This window comes from Schistocerca serialis, chromosome 2, assembly GCF_023864345.2.
Source record: "Schistocerca serialis cubense isolate TAMUIC-IGC-003099 chromosome 2, iqSchSeri2.2, whole genome shotgun sequence".
Classification (NCBI taxonomy): domain Eukaryota; kingdom Metazoa; phylum Arthropoda; class Insecta; order Orthoptera; family Acrididae; genus Schistocerca; species Schistocerca serialis.
In genome coordinates, this window is record NC_064639.1 from 463,697,254 (window position 1) to 463,718,737 (window position 21,484).

The following is a 21,484-nucleotide window of genomic DNA, read 5'->3' on the forward strand; positions in this document are numbered from 1 at the left end:
ATTGTGGCAGGGTTAGTGAATTTAACCAACGAATAAGTTTTGGCATTGGCAGGAATAGTTACAGAATTAGTGAGGACAAGATTGTTAGGATGAGGAAGTAGAAGAAATGGGGACATCAGACAAATTATGGAAGGATATGACGATTCCAAATTTATATAAAAATTTCGCACTACTACTTTTCAATCTCGTGCTTGAGAAGCTGGATCATATAACTGAAATGTGAATCTATTTCCGAACATAAAGCTTTTTGCTTGTAGTAGTCCTAATAGATAGTTTGGACAAGAAGAGAATAGAAGCTTTCAAAATGTGGTGCTACAAAGAATGCTGAAGATTAGACCTGTAGATCACATAACTAATGAGGAGCTAGTGAATAGAATTGGGGAGAACAGGTTTTGTGGCACAACTTAGGGATTGGTTGGTAGGACATGTTCAGAGGCATCATGGGATCACCAATTTAGTATTGGAGGGCAGCATGGAGGGTAAAAACCGTAGGGGGAGAACAAGAGATGAATACACTAAGCAGATTCAGAAGGATGCAGGTTGCAGTAGGTACTGGGAGACGAAGCAGCTTGCACAGGATAGAGTAGCATGGAGAGCTGCATCAAACCAGTCTCAGGACTGAAGATAACAACAACAACAATCCTAATAGGCATTTGATATTGGTACTTCATGAATTATATTCTGTCGTATCAAAAAAATGAGCATTTTTTCCAAAAGAGTCTCGTTTATTTGGTGAGTATTACAATTGCTGCAATATTAGAGGCCTATTTCGTTTTATCTAGCAGACAGTGACAAAATACACATTATCATTTTGAGAAAACACACTATTGGTACTATTTTTATTTACGGCACCACCATTTAGTATTGCCCCAGTTCGGAAGTATCGTATATCCAGGACTGATACACATGGCAGTCTGAGTTGTTGTGGTGAGGTGGGTGGTCTCCACATGACCTGTGTTTACATTCAGTGATTTTGCTGTTTCCTCTTCGTTTATTGCTCTCACATCAAATGAAAACGAAACGGATTTCTGTGGCAAGGAGCTATCAAGTGAATTAAAATACATTCACATGATTAAGGAAGGCTAAAATAAGTTATTAGTTTCAGATTTTATTTTATTTCCACTATTCTGACAGACAAGCATTAATCGCCTTGCAGAACAATGAAGTTTTTTTTGTCGGTTTGCTAAAGAAATTTGGCTTTTATTAATCTTTTCTGCTGAGGCAGTCCAGTTATTTGAAATGAAGTGATCAATTCCACACTATTGGCTAGTTACAACTGTTCACTGAATTTCAAGTGCACATTTTCATCTTCTAGTACATATGGCATTATACTATAATAAAGAACCAAACACGAGATAATACAGTACCGGTACTCCAAGAAAATTTGTATCCAAATCTGGACATATGCATGTGCAGTTTGAGGCGAATGATGCATATTAGTATGGTTCACGAAATTCCGATGTTCTTGGAGTGTCCTCTGATGTCTTGTTTCTTTTATGACATAATGTAAGCTCTTTTAATGTTTTACATGTACGAACATATGGACTTCCTGCGTCATCGTAGCTGCGCAAGGGCGGTGACACCTGTTACCTGGTGCTCTCTGGCCACTGCTTACACAAACCTATTTGTAACGTCGTCTTTGAGGATGACCATTAGAAGAATTTCAAGACCAGATGATCAGACATTTATGTCCTTATTAAAAATTTTACTGGCACATTTGTGTGATGTATCTTAAAGTGTAACATGCGCATAAAAGATAAACATTATATGTGAAAGCTTAGATTATCTTGCAGCTTATTATTTCTTGTAGCAACACTATGTGTATTAATTTAAACCATTAACTTTTCCTGTTTGTGTGTTGGCGCTACTTAACAGTGATGTTGCTATTGACTGACTACATCACGTGTCTTATGCTCCGAATATTTGCTGTCATTGGCTAACGAGATCACGTTACATGGGCCATGACTGGCTTACAAAACTGCATCGCAATCTCGATTTCAGTACTTCGGAAAGTAACATGCGGCGTTTGGTCGAATCCGAATTTATACTTTCGTAATAAGAAAATATGCAGTATACATGTTGCTGCACATCCACAGATCCTTCCAAAAACGTGTTTTTTCCCCCCAAGTTTCGTTTTGTAAAGTGCTATGAAATTCTACACCGGTGTATAAAAGCATAATGATCCGATGGATTGATAAGTTTTACAGTACCAGGGACAAGTATACTGTCACTTAACATGGAAAAAGTGTATTTTCAGCCAGGAGAAAGTGTATTTTTAACCGGGAAAAATCCGGCCATTTTTTTTCCTTCTCCGCTTATACATCCTGGTCATAAGCTCTCACTGCTTATTAGAACTGCTTTGAAACCTTACATTTCTGTGGAAAAATTTGACAGCTGATCACCTGAATTTTAATCTGTTCATGTGTGGGGACACTTTTCTTTGGGTTTCCTGTCCTATCAAATCTTCTCTTTCCAGCATTCCTTTACCCCCTATCCTCCCGTCCTCTGTTCCCTCAGCCTGCGCTCTCTCTCTCTCTCTCTCTCTCTCTCTCTCCCCCCTCTCTCTCCCTCTCCCCCTCCCTCCCTCCCTCCCTCCCTCCCCCCCCCACCTCTCCCTCTCCCTCCCCCCTCTCCCCCCCTCTCCCCCCCTCTCCCCCCCTCTCCCCCCCCTCTCCCCCCCTCTCCCCCCCTCTCCCCCCCCCCCTTCAGTCTCCCTCCCTCTTCTTTAGTCCCCTCCCCCCCCCCCACCTCTGTCTAGCCCCCAACACCCCTTTCTCCTTATTTACATTATTCAAACATCAAAATTGCTTTTGAATTTTTGCTGCACTGTATGTTACGTGTAGAAATTTCAATGTTAATCAAGATATAGGAAAATTTGTTGTCATGTTTCAGATCAAGTGTATTAGGGTGTGGTGCTGGAAGAAAGAAAATACCAGTTGATGAATTTTTCCACCTGAAAAATGATGATCTGAATAAGAGGGTAAGTTTTGTGGTTAAGTCTCTTTACATTTCAGTATGTCATTCATGATCATTGGTGAAGATCAAAATCCAAGTGTCAGTTACATCATTCATAATTTCTTTTAGTTTCCTTTTGGGTTTGAATTCTTAGAGCAGTTAGGGAAATATTCCACGTGGGAAAATATATATAAAAAACAAAGATGCTGTTAACTTACCAAACGAGAAAGTGATGGTATGTTGATAGACAATGAAAAACACACAAATACACACACAAATTTCAAGCTTTTGCAACCCAAGGTTGCTTCATCAGGAAAGAGGGAAGGAGAGGGAAAGACGAAAGGATGTGGGTTTTAAGGGAGAGGGTAAGGATTCATTCCAATCCCGGGAGCAGAAAGACTTACCTTAGAGGGGGAAAAAAAGGCACACGCAAACACACATCCATCCACACATATACAGACACAGGCAGACATATCTAAATGCAAAGAGGTTGGACAGAGATGTCACTCGAGGCGGAAGTACAGAGGCAAAGATGTTGTTGAATGACAGGTGAGGTACGAGGGGCGGCAACTTGAAATTAACGGAGGTTGAGGCCTGAGGGGTTATGGGAAGAGAGAATATATTGAAGGGCAAGTTCCCATCTCCGGAGTTCTGACAGGTTGGTGTTAGTGGGAAGTATCCAGATAACCCGGACGGGTTTAGCCACAGAGTGATCCTCATTACCAACAAACATTGTCTGCCTGTGTCTGTTCATGCGAATGGACAGTTTGGTGCTGGTCATTCCCACATAGAAGGCTTCGCAGTGTAGACAGGTCAGTTGGTAAATCACATGGGTGGTTTCACACGTGGCTCTGCCTTTGATCGTGTACACCTTCCGGGTTACAGAACTGGAGTAGGTGGTGGTGGGAGGGTGCATGGGACAGGTTTTACACTGGGAGCGGTTACAAGGGTAGGAGCCAGAGGGTAGGGAAGGTGGTTTGGGGATTTCATAGGGATGAACCAAGAGGTTAAGAGTTCTGCACCTAAAGAATTTGCTTTGCAGCATAGTGCAGGATAGAAATGTTAAGTCTACAGTATATGTCTTTCCTATTTTATCTTTTAACTTACTAGACACTAACACGTTTCATGGAAGATGAACTACAGAGGAAAATAGTATTGAAGAACGTGATAACATCTGTAAATTTAGCAGAGTAAAACACTTTTTTTAGTATTCTGAAAGCCTTCTCATATCCTGTGTGTGTATTAATAAATTGGGTTTGTTGCGGAGCTGGGAATTGTATCGAAAATTTAATTATAAAATGGTAACTGCAGATGAGTGATAATTGGTGTGGTGCAGGCAACTGACAAATAAATGAAACTGAACACATTCTCATTATGTCTTATGACATAGATCTCAGAGGACCAGAATGTTCTCAAATACAGTGTTTTGTATAGAACTGTGGTGCCATGTTAGTTAATCTTTGCTTAAAACATATTAAAGCATATAAAAGAGAATGTAAGCTGGGTTTTTCATTCTTTTTTAAATATCAGAGATGTTGATGAAAGTATACTCACAGGTGTGATTAGAACCCAGTAGTTTATTTTATTTGCGGATCTGTCTTATGAAAAAATCTGTTGCAGAGTTCTTGTTTGATAAGCTGATAACCCTATCATGCCAAAGACTGATGCTATAGTCATAATGTATTTTAATGCTTACACCACCCTCAGGTGGAATTGCTTTTTTTCTGCAACTCTTTTTTAGTGAACACAGGCCTTCTATCTGATGATGGTGCAAATGTTGGGAAAAAAATTGGAACTTACTAAAATATTACACTTAGATTAAAAATTGCAGTCTTTACAACTCAGAATTAATTAGATATGAATTTGTGTTTTACTTCTTAATTCTTACGAATAGCAGTGAACAATATGACCCAACGGTTAAAGTGCAGGGCTGATATTCGTGAAAAGGAGTGCTAAAATCCTCATCTAGTTGTTCTGATTTGGATCAAGGTTTTCCTAAACCATTGCAGCTGAATACTGACCGAAATATTCTGCTACTGATGGTTTGCTCCCTCTCTCTTTGTCTTGATGGTTGCAGGAACTTAAACTTTCACTATCGGAGGTGATACAGTTCTATCAACCATTTAAATCTTCTGTTAGTATCTCTGTTGTTGTTGATTAACTTCAAGCTGACCGCACAGATGTTTAATTTTCCTTGAGCATCTTAACAAGTCATTCTTTTGTGACTGAAATTTTGTCAACTCACTAAAATGCAATTGTTTTCAGCCATTCTTTGGTATCGATGTCACAAGTCCTGATGGAAAACAAGTGCCTCAGCCTCTTATAGATAGTTCATCGCTCAAAGGTCAGTACTTTCATATTTTGTTTAGTAGTTTTTTGTACTAGATGAATTATACTGAAATTAGATGCTTAATGATTTAATGCTCCAATCCTGGTTTATGTGACTCTGGTTGTACATGTGATTTTGCGTCTCCTGTATGCCAAGACAAATGTGATAGTCCTTACACACACACACACACACACACACACACACACACACACACACACACACACACACACACAGAGGCACTATCACCTCCAGCAATGTCAGATGGAGTGGATAGTGGGGCACAGAAGAGGCACTGGGAAGAGAGAGGGAGGGATAGTTGGGTGGGTGAGGGAAAGATGCTGTTGTGCTGCCTGTGATTGTGTTCAGGGATGTGGTCAGGAGAGGATGGCTGTCCACTACGTGCAGCATCAGGAGAGCTGTGCTTGGGGGGGGGGGGGGGGAAATCAAGAGATGACATGCAGAAAATCAGGCAGGACTATGCAGGTGAACTAGGAGGGTAATATGTATGTAATAGGCTGGATTGGTAGCAGGGAAGGTGACAGGGCGGGTGGAAGACAGCGATTAATGAAAGTTGAGAGCAGGGACATTATGGAAACGACAGATATGTTCTAGGGACCCACCTGCACAGTCTTGGAAGCCTGGTGTTAGTGGGAAGGATCCAGATGGCATGGTCTGTGAAGCAACCATTGAGTTGAGCACACAGTAATGCACGGCATGCTCGGTAGCCTGGGTGGTCAAGCTTTCTTTCAGCCAGTTGTTTAATTTTTTGTTAATCAGTTGTCACGTCTGTTTTGTTTCGCTGCTCAGTACAATTTTATACTAGTTTTGGTAGGTTTTTGTGTTTCCTAGTTGCTAGTGCACTCTTTTCTTCGTGGACAGATTTGACAAAAGGAAAAAGAAAGCCTTAGACATCAACAGCTCTTCTCCATGTGAGGGGAGTGCAGATGAATACACCACAATCATATATATAAAAAAAAAAAACAAAAAAAAAAACACAAAAACTGTGCCATCTTCGCATCTGCTGACCAAAACCAGGATCAAGCAAGGTCCTGTAGAACTGCTACTATAAAGAAGAATCTATTTATTTCTGATTTACGTTAGCAGGCAAGGGGGACAAGCCTGCACTGAAATGGTTTGATATGTGGCACAGAATTGTCAAATCAGTATATAGTACCTAATAAGCTGAAGAGACATTTGGAACGGAACCACCAAAGCGTCTCTCAAAAACATGCGAGAGTGTTTTCAAAGTCTGTATACTTCAATTCAAGCATTTTATGTCATGATGGAAAAAAATAAAGTCCTCAGATAAAGCTCTTTTAGCACAATTCTGAATTTCTGAAATGAATGCCAGGGAACTGTTTTACCAAATGTAAATAAATTGTTGCTGTTATGTTGGGACTGGAAGTAGTTGAACAGTTTTCAAAAGTACCTCTTGTCAAATGATACAACTCACGGGTGCATTGTCAACTTGCCAGCTGATATTCAAGATAATGTTATAGAAAATGTAATGAACATGTAATTTGGTCTACAGTTAGATGAAAGCACTGACATTTCTGAAAAAACTCAATTATTATTGTTTGTGAGATTTGTTGGTGGCTCAGAAATTAGTGAGCAATGCCTATTTTGTCGAAAACTGAGAAAAAACAACCACCACTGCAATTGATATATTAATTGCTGTTGAGAGTTTCTTTCAAGACAATGGACTCTAGTAGATATATTGCATTGTATAAACTGATAGCGCTGCTGAAATGACAGGAAATATAAAGGGGTTTCTAACTTTGGTGTAGAATAAAAACTGTTCAGTGATAACTACTCATTGCATCTTTTGGATCTCTCTAAGAGGGGATATCTAACTGCTTTTCCAGCATCAATTGAGTTGAATACAGAAAGGGGGGGGGGGGGGGTTAACGAACACATAAAAGAGCACCTATCTGAGTTCCAAGAAGGGATATCCAAATACTTTCCCTTGATCTCGACTACTGGCTGGGTGCAGTTGATTGCACCTAATGAGAAAAATGTATCCAAAACAGAGTTAAACTCCTCTGAAAAAAGCAACTTATTGAAATGTGGTTGTATACAGTACTGAGTTATAAATTTAAAGAAAATGCTCCTGGTTTTTTTTTTTTTTTTTTTTTTTTCTCTATCTAAAGTCTGGTTATCAGAAATAAAGCAATATCTCTTTCGCTGTCCTCTAGGTCCTACTTGTGCAAGTGTGGATTCTCTACATTGAATAATATAAAATATTATTACAGGTCTCTCCTCAATGTGAATGGCAAGATGATATTGTGTCTGCCAAGGGTTCGTCCGTGCAAAGATCTATTTTGCAAAAACTGCCAGGTCCAAATATATCATTAGTTTTAATTTTTGTCTGCTAATATTTATGATGTTGACAAAAAAATAATTTCTTTCATTGCATACATTATGTTTATGTTCATATGTTCCTATTAAATAGTCTTACAAATTTTTAAAATTTGCTTCTCATAGTTGTTTGTTTATTTAAAAAAATATTGCTTGTATTTTGTGTTTGTTTGCTTCTTTGCGTGTAAGGAAAAAAAATCACATGTAGTGGTGTGATGACAGTTTGAAACATACATTGATGTGCCGCAAAGGAAAAAAAAAGGTGAGAAATGTGGCCCTAGATGGTCTATGAATAGGCTGGCATTGGATGGTGCCCTACAGGTGCCTATGGTCTTACTAAGCCATGATAAGCAGGAGGTGATTATGAGTTTGAGCTAAGTCGAATTTTGGGAAAAAGCAGCGTCCACTGGTGACAATGACAGTGATGAGCTGTGTTGGCCCACAAGGACAGGTCTTTTTTTTGGGGGGTGGGGGGGTGGGGTGGGGTGGGGTGGAAGTGCAGTATCTGACCCCTATGAAGCATCCAGGCTGGCTTGTTTTATGTATTTTAGGACTTATGTAGGAGGTAGGCATGCAGAAGAATAAGTTGAATGAGCAGAGTTATATATTCTCATGAAATAGAGTCTGATTTCTAGTGTTGGTGGCAAAAAGTGTTCACTGTGGGTACCTGGAGATGGAGAGCAGGTCCTTCACAAGCACACCATGACTGACTGAATTTGCTGGTGGTGGGTGGTGGTGGTGGTGGTGGTGGTGGTGGTGGCGGCGGTGTGGGGGGGAGGGGGGGGGGGGACAAGGCAGGAATATGAGGCAACTATAATGTATTGGATAGCTTTTTGAGATGGCGCTTTAACATGATTCTCTAGTGTCTGGAGGGCAAGGGTTTCAATCTAGGATATGGCATATACAAATTTGGGATTGAAAAGGAAGAGGATTGCTTCAGCAGACCTAGGGGAAGGAGGGTTGGTCCTAAGTATGAAGGACTAGGTTGATAAGGGCTAATGAGTTACAGAACATGAACAGATAGAGGACATTGTGGAAGGACTGGTTGCAACCAGAGTTTTCTATATTGGCACAGATAGAAGGTACAAGGATCTCTAGTGGAGGATAAAAACACACACAGAAATATCTTAAATGTCTAAAATAAAAAGCAAGACTAAGTACAAAAAAAAGAAGACGGGTATGAAAACAAAAGTGGGATGATGATGATGATTCTACATTTATGTGTACACCCATACTCCGCAAACCACCACAAAGAGCGTGGCAGTGGATATGTCCCTTTGTACCAGTTATTAAGGTTTCTTCCTGTCCCATTCACCACATATGGAGTGCAGGAAGAATGTTGTTTGAAATCCTCTGTGTGTGCTGTGATTAGAAAAATCTTGTCCCATGATCCCCATGTGAGCGATACGTAGGGGCTTGTAGTATAATTTTGTAAAGGTTCAAAGCTGATGGGTAGGAATGAGTGGAGAGAGGGTCTGGAGGATGAAAGGAATTGGTGAAGACAAGTATTGTGTGTGTGTGTGTGTGTGTGTGTGTGTGTGTGTGTGTGTGTGTAAGTAAAAGAGAGAGAGAGAGAGAGAGAGAGAGAGAGCTCTGAGCACATGGATTTAACCAGTTTGGAGATGATGTCAAATGACTCACTGGCAAGTCTTAAATGAGGGTACAGGGATCATTTCTGATCTCTAGTATTATAAGAGACTAAATCCAGATTTTGGGATGCAAGGATGAGTTGTAGGGCAAGATCCCATATCCAGAGTTCTGGGGAAAGTAATATCAGGTGGAAGGCAATACCATAGACACAGGCACTCACTCGCTCACTCACTACTCAGATATGTGTTTAAAATTGATTCTATGCAAGTTCTTCTCTTGTAATGCCTAGAAAATATCGAAAAAATGATTTGACTCTCAAAGTACTTGGTATTGAAACAAAAGTGTCAAATACTTGTTTATAACTACCTCCATTTCTACATCGCTACCTCCATTTCTCTTTCATTAGTTGAGTAATGATCTTATGTTATATCCATATTATTTTCCAAAATAAACTTAATCGTGTGCTTCAAGGTTTCCTGTTTCTGCATCTTGTCACGTGGTTGCAAAATGCTAATTTGGGCAAAAGATCTTTGCACATCTACATGCTCTGTTTAATTACACAACTGGAAAGCAACTCCAATCACATTGTTATAATGACTGTGTTGGCTGCACGAAGAACACACACTAACAGAAAATCGTTAAAGTGAGTGCGGTCATGTTCTTTTCTTGTGGATAACATCACCTGTGAGAAGCAAAATTCGACTGCATAAAGTGAAATTCACTAATCAAATTTTTGAAAATTTTTTATCTGTTAATGTAGAAAGATTTTAGAGGGATCTACTTCGCAAGTGCCTAAGTCTCATGAGAGCATTTATGCATTTTTTTTCAGATACTTCAGATAGCAGTTTGACAGATAGTGAAATGCCATACAGAAAATTGAAAGTATCAGAAAGGCTAGAAGATATAACTTCAGAAAGCTCGCCAATAAGTGTTATAAGTGTTTCCAGCATTCAAAAGCTAATGTCCGAAGAGGAAAATTTATGTACTCCGCGGACTTTGTTTCAAAATCTAGTAAATTTTGATTCAAAAAAGCCTGTTGCAACTAAACCATTGAAGCAGACTGTGGACAATAAAGAATCTTCTGCTAAGAGTGATTCCTACTGGATAGAGGATAAAGAAGCATTTTCTTGCAAGACTGATGGAAAGACTCAAGTTGAGGAGCAAGATGACACGGCAGATAAAGCAGGTAAATATGAGAACAATAATAGATGTTTCCCTAATGTCCAACTTTGGTAGTTATTAATAAATCTTCAGAAATATAATCTCTGAGGTTTTCTCAGTGTGATTGATTAATAGTTCACTTCCAGGTGTCCTGACAAGTTGTTGTTTTCCATTTTATGCGCAATATTTCAATGGCTGACCAAATTGTCTTCTTCAGGTACTGCTAGTTTTGTTGTACATGTACTTGCTTCTTGGACTCTAAGCAGACTGGGAAGTGCTTTTAGTCTCATGCCACTGTTTGCAGGAGAGTTTGGTTCCCAGCACCCCCTATGCCTTCTGGTTCTCTCTCTCTCCCACACTGACTTTCTGTGAAATGCAAATTCACTCAGCATTTCCCAGCTCTGGTGGATGTGGTCAAGATCTTGCTAAATTGAGAGTGAACCTCAAGCCTTGTGTACATTGAAATCTCCATCCCTGTTTGTTAGGTCTTCTGACATCTTTATTTCAATAGACTTCTTAATTATGCTGTCTCAGAAACTTGGCATTTGCATCATGATACTGTTCTCATTGTATTTCATTTCATGATTAGAGCCAGTGCTAGGCACCAGCTGAATTGCTTACTTTTTTTCTTTTTTCTTTTCTTCTTTTTTAAATTTATTTTTATTTTTAGTGTGTTGCTGAGGTCCTAAACTGTTCCAATAGTCTGTTCTACATGAGTTGGTGCATTCACATGGAATGCAATATGAGCTCGGTTTCTGGGCATCTAGATTGTCGTTAACATTACAAAATACACTTTTTACCTTAGTTGAAGGTGGTGAAATACACTGCATGTTTCTGTAAGAACCTACAGTTATTTTCGGGTATTGGGTCAGCTTAAAGTAGGTAAGTGACTTTCAGCATTACTTCCTTGGTCTCTGTATCAATCTGTAATGGTTAATAAAAAAGAAAAAGAAAAGAAAAGAAAAGGTGGAAAATGTGGGTAGAAATGGTGAATAAAAAAGGGGTTTTAAAATCGTTAATGACCTTGAAAAAGGGAAAGAATGAAATGCAAATCGGACTTCGTATTACAGAAAAGCTATCAGACTTCATGATTCGGAAAAGCTATTGTTGGGGTTGTCCTTGTGGCGTTTCTGAGCAAAAGTCAAACCAGTTTCCACTACAAAATTATTTGAAAGAGAACAGAGAACAACAAAATATGATTAACAGGGGGAAATGGTGTAGATAAGAGTTCATTCATTACCAAGTTAATATGTCTTCTCTCATGCGGCATTCAGGTCTTGTTCTCCAACTATCTCCTGCTTCATTTCTGCATGAAAAAGTCATAACTGCTCCAAAATCTTGCAGTAAATTTCATCGCCCAGGAATTACTAATGTCTACGAATTAAAACCATCTTGATATTGAATGCAATGTATTTTACGGTTGCTTCCATCCTCCAAATTTCTTACAAGCTTCCACAATACTATATGTCTGCACATCAATAAGTTTTTATGTCTTAATCAGACCAAGACTAACGAATAAGTTTTTACATATGAATCATACCAAGACTAGTGAATAAGTGAAGTTAAGCTTCTGCTCTCATGAGACAAGAGCGTGTAGAAAACAAAAGGAGTTACCATTTTTGTACCTTCATTTTCTTATAAATATTTTCTCTGCCGTCGAGCGCTCATACAGCTGCGACGGTATAATGTATATCTGAGGGGACGAGTGTAGCGCGGCGAAATTCAAAGTCCCGCTACAAATCTCTTTCTAAGACATTCTTGATTTTCACTGCTGTGCACTTTCAGTGTGGCAACCTAAATACCCATTGCTTTGGAACACTATGTATAGGTGTTGTCATGCTTCAGCAAGGCTCTCCTTGTCTGAAAGTGCGAGCTCCTTCAAAATGCTCTCCTCCACAACAGATACACCGCTCCCAATGCTGTTTTCACTTCTGGAAGCGGTCTTGTTACTGCTCTTGCTGGATCGCATGAAGTGCTATCTACGTATTTTCTTTTATTGTGTCTATCATTGCAAATCTTTGTCTTGTCAACAGGTTTTTCAACTCTGGAAACAAACAAAAAAACGTCCACAGTGGCCAGGTTTGGAGAATATAGAGGATGAGGTAGCACAATTATTTCGTTTTTGTGCAATAGTCACACACCAACAGGAATCAATATGCTGGTGTATTATTGTGATGTAAGAGCCATGAATTGTCTTGCCATTCTTCAGGCTGTTTTCTTCTCACCTTTTCTTGCAGGCATCGCAACAAGTTCTGATAGTACCATCGATTAATAGTTTGTCCCTGTGGCATGAATTTATGATGAACTAATCCTTCAAGTTGAAGAAGATTATCAGCATAGCATTGACGTTTGACCAAACCTGACAAGCTTTTTTTTTTTTTTTTTTTTTTTTTTTTGAACCGAACCTTGGTCTCAACATGATGACTGTAGACCCCTGTCTCATCACCATTTATGATTCTCATAAGGAACGTAACATTCTCATTTATCTGATCCAAAAGCTCTTTGCAGATTGTGAGGTAAAGGTCTTTCTGGTCTTGACTCATGAGCCATGGGACAAACTTGGCAGCAACATGATGTATTCCAAGATGCTGTGTCAGGATTTCATGACATGATCCAATGAAATGTTTCATTTTCCTGCAGTCTCTCTGGCAGTCAGTCGTCGATTGGCACACACAGTTTCATTGATGTTCCTGACATGAGCGTCACCGGTGGATGTCAAAGGCAATCCTGAATGAGGGTCATCTTTAAATTCTATCCGGCCATTTTTAAATTGTGTGAACCATGCTTATCACTGAGTGCAGCTTAAGCACTCATCACCGTAGGCTTCCTGCATAATTTGATGTGTGCCTGTATAGGTTTTCTGGAGTTTCGCAGAAAATTTAATGCAGACGCTCATCTAACTCTTCTATCTTGAAATACACACACTGTGCGACGCAACATTCTACTCTATACACTATTGAACAATAACTAACATACATACAACAATGAAACTCCCAGCAGGTATACATTAAACACAGGTGTGCGCAAGATGTCAACCATATTTCATTCCAACACACCATTAGCAAGAAATTATGAATGTTCCAGAATTTATTTTGGACAGACTGCATACTCCTCAAAATGAAGAAACACAAAATAAAATTTAAATATGCTCATTCAACTTATGACACTACTTCAAATCTGATCATTTTAATTGATTTTAAAAAGCATATTTTCATGTCTTCTATTTTTTAAACATTGAGTGGCATAATTATCGATTAATGAAATGTGTTTTCACAAGTTACATTTTTTTAAGTAATCCAGGCCAGCATTTGACATGATGAATGTGGAAAACAAAGCAAACCACTCACAGTAAATTTCTCATTGCAATTGACTCTTTAACAGCCTAGGATTGAAACAAAATGTGTTTTGTCCTCCCTCTCCCTCAACTTGGACAAATTATTGTGCAGCAATGCCAACTGGACTGCTGACACCATTCCTTGAGTACATTATGTGCTGTGTTGCACCCTGCAAAGTGTTTGAGAAGATCCCATTTCTGTAAATAGGAATCTTTTTGATTTTGATTTTCATGCTTTTTTTTTACTGTTGGCGCATTCTGGTCCATTGATGAGGTACAGGTGAACACACTTAAGTTAAACCAAAATAGTGTTCTTTAGAGTCTTCTACAATTGAAACTACTGTTGTGATTAAGTTGTGCAGTAGAAGGAGGAAGTATCCTTGTGGGAACTGGGGAAGTATATATATCAGGTATACTGTAGCCATGTTTATTTTATGCCCAGAATAGGTGCCTGAATACATGTGAGAGAGTGCTGAAATGGTCCCTTTCTGGAGCTTGATCAGGACTGTAAATGAAATGGAGAGAGTAGTTGGAGACTGTATTTTGGTAAGTTCCGTAAATTGTCATATCCACCTTGAATACAGAGAAATGCCAAAACCACTGCCATGCTACAGGAAAGGCATAGTTTCTCGTGAACAGCCTGTGTAGCCCAAATTCCAGGAGGGAGCATATGCTCCCTCTGGTAACATTCCCCTTCCACTTGTGGGTACTTGTAATTTCTGTTATTTTGCCAGCTGGTATGTGGTTGTATAAGTATTACTAACCATGGATTTTAGAACGCACTATTAATCCCCAAGAAATATGACAGTGCAATATGCTTAATTGATTCTTAAGATTCAGTTACTTGCTCCCTTCCTATCAGGATAGTATCATTAACTTATTTGCTTTGGTCGTTATTGTTTTTCTATTATCTTCTCGTGTGCAAAATATCAAATAATTGCCCCCCCCCCCCCCCCCCCTCCCACACAAACACCTTGGGCACTGTAAACTACTGTGGACATTCACATTGCCTGAAATAACTGACAGTAAGAGCAAACAGCAAATATTTACGGGGAACTGAAGTTTCTCAGTAATTCATGAGACAGTTATTGTTGCTTCTTGTAGATGACCATACTTTTACTAGCTGATTCGTATCAGCCTGCTTTCCCCTTCGCTGGTAACCAGCATGATACAAGGCCTATTGATGATTGTCAATGTACTATTCTTCCTCCAGCCTTATGACAACAACTTGCCTATTGTAATCTACACTTCAGGGTTTAGAGAGATGGCCTCAAAGTTCGAACTCCATTATTCACAGGGAAGATAATCTGCATTAACAGTCTGTGTCAATAAACTACACAAGAGATTCTCAGTTGACAGTTCTATTGCTACCTCAGAGAAACTCCTCATTAAACACCAACAAAGGGAGTTTATTGTCTTTGGTGCAGAATGGTATGTAGTCCTCACAGTTCCGAAGAGAAGATGTAAGGAAGCACTGTTACCCATTCTTTTAATTTGCTGTGTGCTCTTCAGATTATACAGTACATATACACAGCAGAGAAGCATCTCCAATATGTCAGGTGAACCTTCTAGCAGCAGGGTACTGAGCATGTTGAAACCCTTAGTAATTAGGTGGCAAGTGCACTACCGAAAGAGGATTGTGTGGGAATCATGGAATCATTGCATCTGAATGCACAATCCTTTTGCAATCAGTAATATAATCTCAGGGAAAGGAGATCCTTGGGGAATGAGCAGAAGAGTGGTTTTAAGTTAGGGAAAAAGATTCAATTGATCAGTCTTTCTTCTTCTTCTTTCTTGGCTCTACAGCTCATGATGAGCCTTGGCCTCTTCTACAATTTCCTTCCATTTCTCTCAGTCCTTTGCCAATACTCTCCAGTTTCTATAGCCCATATTCCTATGATCTTCGATTACTCCAATATCCCATCTGGCTCTTGGCCGACCATGTCCTCAGTGCCCTGCTGGCTTTCCTTATAATATTCTTTTTGGTACTTCTGTATCATTCATGCGAGCCACATGTCCCGCCCACCTCAGTCTGGATGATTTCACTATCCTTCTGCTGGGTTGGTCTTTGTGTATGCTATACATCTCATGGTTGTATCTCCTCCTCCATTTTCCTCTTTCACAGGTTGGGCCAATAATTCTAAGTACCTTTCTTTCAAATGCATCCAGTATTTCGATATCTTTAGTTGTTAATGTCCAGGTTTCAGAGACGTATGCAAGCACTGGTCATATAAGTGATTTATAGATAGTTAATTTAGTGGTATGAGTCAGGAGCCTTGAGGTAAGAAGTTTTGTTAGGGCAAAATAGGCTCTATTGGCTATCATTAATCTCTGCTTAATTTCATAGGAAGTATCATTTATATGGGTAACTGTTGAGCCCAGGTACCTGAAATGTTCATCTCTCTCAAACATAGTAGTTCTAAGTTCTCGGGGACTGATGACCTCAGATGTAAAGTCCCATAGTGCTCAGAGCCATTCTCTCAAACATATAATTGCCTATTGTTATTGCATTTGCCATATTTTCTCTCTGCTTTCTGGCTTCCATGTATTTTGTTTTTTGTTCATTAATAATTAACACCATGTTCCTACTAGCCTGTTCGAGAGCTGTAAATGTCTCTTCCATTGCTTTTTGCATTTTTGCTACTATACCTGTGTCATCTGCGTAGGCCAGTATCTGCACTGACTTATAGAAGATCGTTCTTTTTAATACTCAATGTATTGGACATCATTCCTCCTATTCTTATAGTACCTTGTGTTTCGCTCATTGTCATTCTCACCAGTCTTACCAACTTTCTCAAGATTGTCAGTTCATCTAGAGCTTGATATAACTGCTCTCTATTTATGCTATCATAAGCTGCTTTGAAATCTATAAAGAGGTGATGCATGCCAACCCCATATTTGTTTGTTTTTTCCAGAATTTGTTTTAAGATGAGTATTTGATCTATAGTTGACTTCCCGGGGAGAAATCCGCATTGGTAAGGCCCCATCTTCCTCTGTATGATTGGGAGGATTATGTCGAATAGTATATTAGAGAATATTTTATATCCCAGATTAAGTAGTGTGATCCCTCTGTAATTGCCACACTCCATCTGATCTCCTTTCTTATATACCCTCTTCTCATTGTTGGGGCATTTTCTCCTCTTCCCATATTCTGGTGACCATTTTTAGAAGGCTTCGTACCAGCTCTCTGCCTCTTTGCTTAAACAGTTTTGCTGGAATACCATCTATCTCTGCCGCCTTGTTGTTTTTCAATTTCTTCATGGCAGTTTTCACTTGTTCTATATTTGGTGGGGCAGTGTTGTTGTCTGGGTCCTCTTCCCCTTTCGTTTCTATTGGATTCCCTGGTATAGTTGTTCTAGGGTTGAGGAGACTATCAAAATGTCTGCACCATCTTTTGCATATTCCTTTCCCTTCACTTATTATAATCCCTATCTCATCTTTTATTAAGCTTGTTTTACTACCAAAAGGCTTCAGTGCCACATTCACCTCTCCATAGAATTTCTTATTTCATTTTTGCTTCTCATGGGCTCCATTTCTTTGACACTTGCTTTCATCCATTCTCTCTTTTCTTTGGTGAGTCCTCTTTTCAATTCTCCTTTTTTCTTTGTAATCTTCTACTATCCTCCTCGTACAGTGTGAGTGCAGTGTCCTTCTGTATGCTTCATTCTTTTCTTCAGTTGCTATTTTGCATTCAGTATCAAACCATAGTGGTCTTAATTGTCTTGTCCCAATTCTAAGAACATCTGTTGCCGATGTCTCCACCATCTTTTTTATCGCTTCCCACTGATCTTTGATGTTGTTGTATTCTCCAACATTTTCCAGAATCCAAGTTATCTCCTCCTGACACTGTTCTCTAACTTCCACTGAATCTAAAGTTGTTATATTTCTGTGCCCTGGGTCGAACTCCTTTTGCTGCGCCATTGCCCCTCGCCCCCCGCCATCTGGTTTAGTTCATGTTCCCTTATGTATTTCTTTATGTGGGAACAGTGTTGATCCTATTACCATATTTCTAGATGCTGCGAACAGTATAATCTTGTTCCATTCTCATTACTTGTTGAATGTTTGGTGTGGGGGCCAATTATCAGTCTACAAAGCTGTTCTTTCCCCATCTGAGTGTTTAGGTCTCCAATTTTTATTTTAATATCATGACCTGGGCTCTCATCATATGCTCTTTCCAAAGATTCATAGAATGCTGTGGTATAGTCAATGACCACACTGTGGCGCATGCAGCTGCGTGGCCGCGGTCCTTACGTCATACAGCCAACAGCCGGCACGCCCCACTTATGCGCAGCTCTCCACAGCTGTACAGTGCAGGCGTGGGCCTCACACACTGAGTGCCCCCGCACTGTCATGGCAACCTCGGCTGGCGTCCTCCCGAGAGATAGTTGCGTGAGGCCGCGCTGCCAATCATAACAGGACATGACAAGCGGACTCGGTTATGGCGGGCATATTCCTCCGCCACTCGCCCTATATAGCCGCATACGCCACCAAGCCTGGCAGTCTCGTGTTGGGCTACCTACTTGCTACGTCGATGTCGCACCCAGGAACGACGCTACACTGTGCTACGACTGTTTACCATACCGGACTTGGACTCTGCAGCCCAGTCACTGCTCTTGATCAAGCACCAAGATGTGTTAGTATTGTGGAACTGTTGGCAATAAACAAAATTTGTAACTCACGCCAATAATTATTTGTTGTTTCTCCAATTACAGATACAACAAATACTTCTTTCTCTTCTTATTCACATTCTTCTGTTGGTGCATGGGCATTAATTATGGAATAGTTAAAGAATTCGCCCTTTATCCCGAGTGTTGATAATCTTGGGGTTTAAACCTTTTTACCAAATGCTTTTCTTCCCCAGCTCATGATTTCATTTGCTGCAGCTGTAGAATATATTTGCTTCTTTCTTTTCTAAACCTCCACTCCCTGTCCATTTAATTTCTTGTGGTGCTATTATACTTTGTTTCAGATTCATTATTTGATCCAGCATTACTTTCAGTGCTCCTGGGCAATATAGGGATCTCACATTCCAAGTACCAATTTATAGGTCTGATCTACGCCTTATATTTATCTTCTTCCTTATTTTCCCTCCTCCATTTACTTGTATTCCATTCTCATTGTCCTTTTCCATGCCAGGCCTATCTTCCTTCATCCTTCCAGCTTTACTTTGTAGAAGTTTCGCAACAATTGTTTTTTACAGAGCAGTCTGTCAACCCTGTATCCAACCCCTATCGGGGGACGGGTGATTTTTAATCAGGGTTTTCTTCCGTCAGGCTTTGGAGACACAACTCCCAAAAGCAACACAGCAGTTGTTGTTTTGCTAGTTTTGGTCCACCCCGGGTATTTTGTTTCCCGGTGTCCAACGTATCTGGTGAACGTTCCCCAGTCTACCATTTGGGTAGGCGCCCAATGAGAGACTAGCAACTCCACACAGGATTGATCAGACTTAACACTTCATTTTATAGTAACTTCTTGCACTGTCTCATAAAATTATACACTCCTAGCTTTTCTGCATACAAAGCACTGCACTTAAACCCATTGCTTCCAATTCTGTCATGAAGGCCCATCAGAATGTGATGGCACTATAATTGTTTATCAGACTTGTACTGATCATATTCAGAAGGCAAGTTGTTTAGCTAATTATATGCCCACCATTTTAAGTAATGACCCAACCAGAAACCAACACCTTTTAAATTCTGTGTAAGAATTATTATTTTAACCTTAAAATGTTGGAGAGGTGACTGTAATGTCTCTTCACTTTGAGACCTAAGGTTTCTAAATTTGTGATATCTATTTTTGTTTTGCTTCCTGATTCAAAGTACCTTGCATTGCTCAATTTTACCATATCAATTTGGTATATGATTTCTGATGTTTGCTCGACTTAATTGGCAATCTGTTTTTTAGTTTTTGGGCAAATCATTGATACTATTTTCACGGATGATGTATCAACAATTGACCTAATTTTCATTATCAGGGGTTCCAGGAAGTGCCCTTTTTTGCACACTGCCTGGACTCCAGTCAAACCCTAAAGTTTTATTGGTGTTGTGCACTTGTTCATAACATCCGTGCTTCTATTCCATGAAACACACATCCATTGATTGTTAATAGGCTGTGGTAGGTAAGTTGACGGACAAGATCTTAATAGTGTGCTGGGTTCCAAGCTTTACTTAAATTGAAACCTACATACCTGTTTATCATATCTTCAGCACACACCACTGGTCTTGTTTAACACATTGGAGGGCTTTATTAGTATCAAAAGTTGACCTCTGTTATGAATAGTTGGGTCACCAAGCGTGCTTTACTGTCTGGTTAGAGTTCTGTATTGAGCGTACGTGATATCATTGCTTGGACCACCCAAGGATGAGGGCAAGGTGAATCATTAGAATGTCATCACCGGGAATGTAGTTATCAATTTGCTTAGAAAGCAAAAACATATCATCACTAATTTTTAGTAGTTGGAAAGTGAATGTGTCCATGGAGGCACTTATTTTGTCAAAAGAGTCATTGTGTAACATTAAGCAAATAGTACTTGTACAGATAGGTCTGCTGGGATGTTTCCTTAGTCTTTATTTCCCTAATGGGGGTGTTAGGACCAGGCTGTGGAACAGTCCAGTAGTCAATTTGTAACTTCGGTATCTTGCTAGGCTTCTTGCTTCTCTTACTTTTTCTTGCAGATGCTGTACAGTACCAATGCTGCAAGGGTCCTGTTATTCAGTACCATTGAACCCATGGCATAGCTTCTCCCCTGTGGGCTTCGATCTGTTGCGCCAAAGATGCTGAAGAAGAATTTTCTTGTTCCCGTGGTTAGAGAAGTTGAGCTCATTGTATTTCCTATAATGTACAGCTCGAACTTCTCTTAAGGAATAGACTATGCATGCGTTGCATTGACATCTAAGTGTTATCATGCGTCCATCTCATCTGAGACTCAGAACACTAGTGCAATAAAATCTAACCTTCAAGCCATGATGATTTCTTTGGTGTCATGGAGGTCACGTGTGCTCCATGCCTTTCCCTCATGGCTGGCTCCACGGAGCAAACAGCTCCACCCGGCAGACAGAAGTGCCCGTCCACGGCCCACATCGATAATAGTACTCAATCAGTATAATTTCAGTCCGCACAAACTGTCAAAAATCCTCGTGAAAGTGAGGTGCTTCCTCCTTACTAACTACCTTAGCTCATAAACATCTTTCATCGGTCAGTGGATATCAAGGACATGAAACATCTCATTTTATGACTGGCATGTTACACCTCAATTCACTGTTAAATAATGGCAGATCATTATGGTCCTGCTTCATGGATAAAAGAAACTGCCATATAAATTATCTCATTGTGACTGACTGTAATACTGGAAACATTACAGATGTTTCTTTTTAAGGCTAACTGCATGTATTGGAACAGGAAACAAGAAAATGCGTCTACTAATATAAGACTGAATGGCAATCCACAGGCATAGTTTCTTATGGCTTCATGAAAATAGGTAATGTCTGGAGAACATATAAATTCTTAGAACTTCTTCAGCTGAGCAGTTTAAGAATGTTTTGGTAGTTACAATAATTTTAAGATTACGTAACTGTATAGAAAGGTCCATATTCATTATGAAATCATAAACAAACATAAATAGTGACAAAGTATACACAGTGTAGGTAAAACACTTTTTCCCTGTTGCTTAGAGCCATTAGAGAACACGTCGTCGTCTGTCTTTCCTTTTGTGTTCAGCCGCTATTCTGCTTTTGCTCATTGTGACAGCCCTCAAAGTT

General features: G+C 39.7%; 1 protein-coding gene across 2 annotated transcripts in view; it reads left to right on the forward strand.

The window, feature by feature from the left end:
* Positions 1-21,484, forward strand: part of LOC126457369 (uncharacterized) — a 335,229-nt gene that overhangs the window by 154,557 nt on the left and 159,188 nt on the right. For both annotated transcript variants that reach the window (XM_050093612.1, XM_050093613.1), the window contains exons 7-9: positions 2,893-2,980; positions 5,221-5,299; positions 10,062-10,418. In XM_050093612.1, the coding sequence (XP_049949569.1) occupies positions 2,893-2,980; positions 5,221-5,299; positions 10,062-10,418 (524 nt within the window). The remainder of the gene's footprint in view (positions 1-2,892; positions 2,981-5,220; positions 5,300-10,061; positions 10,419-21,484) is intronic.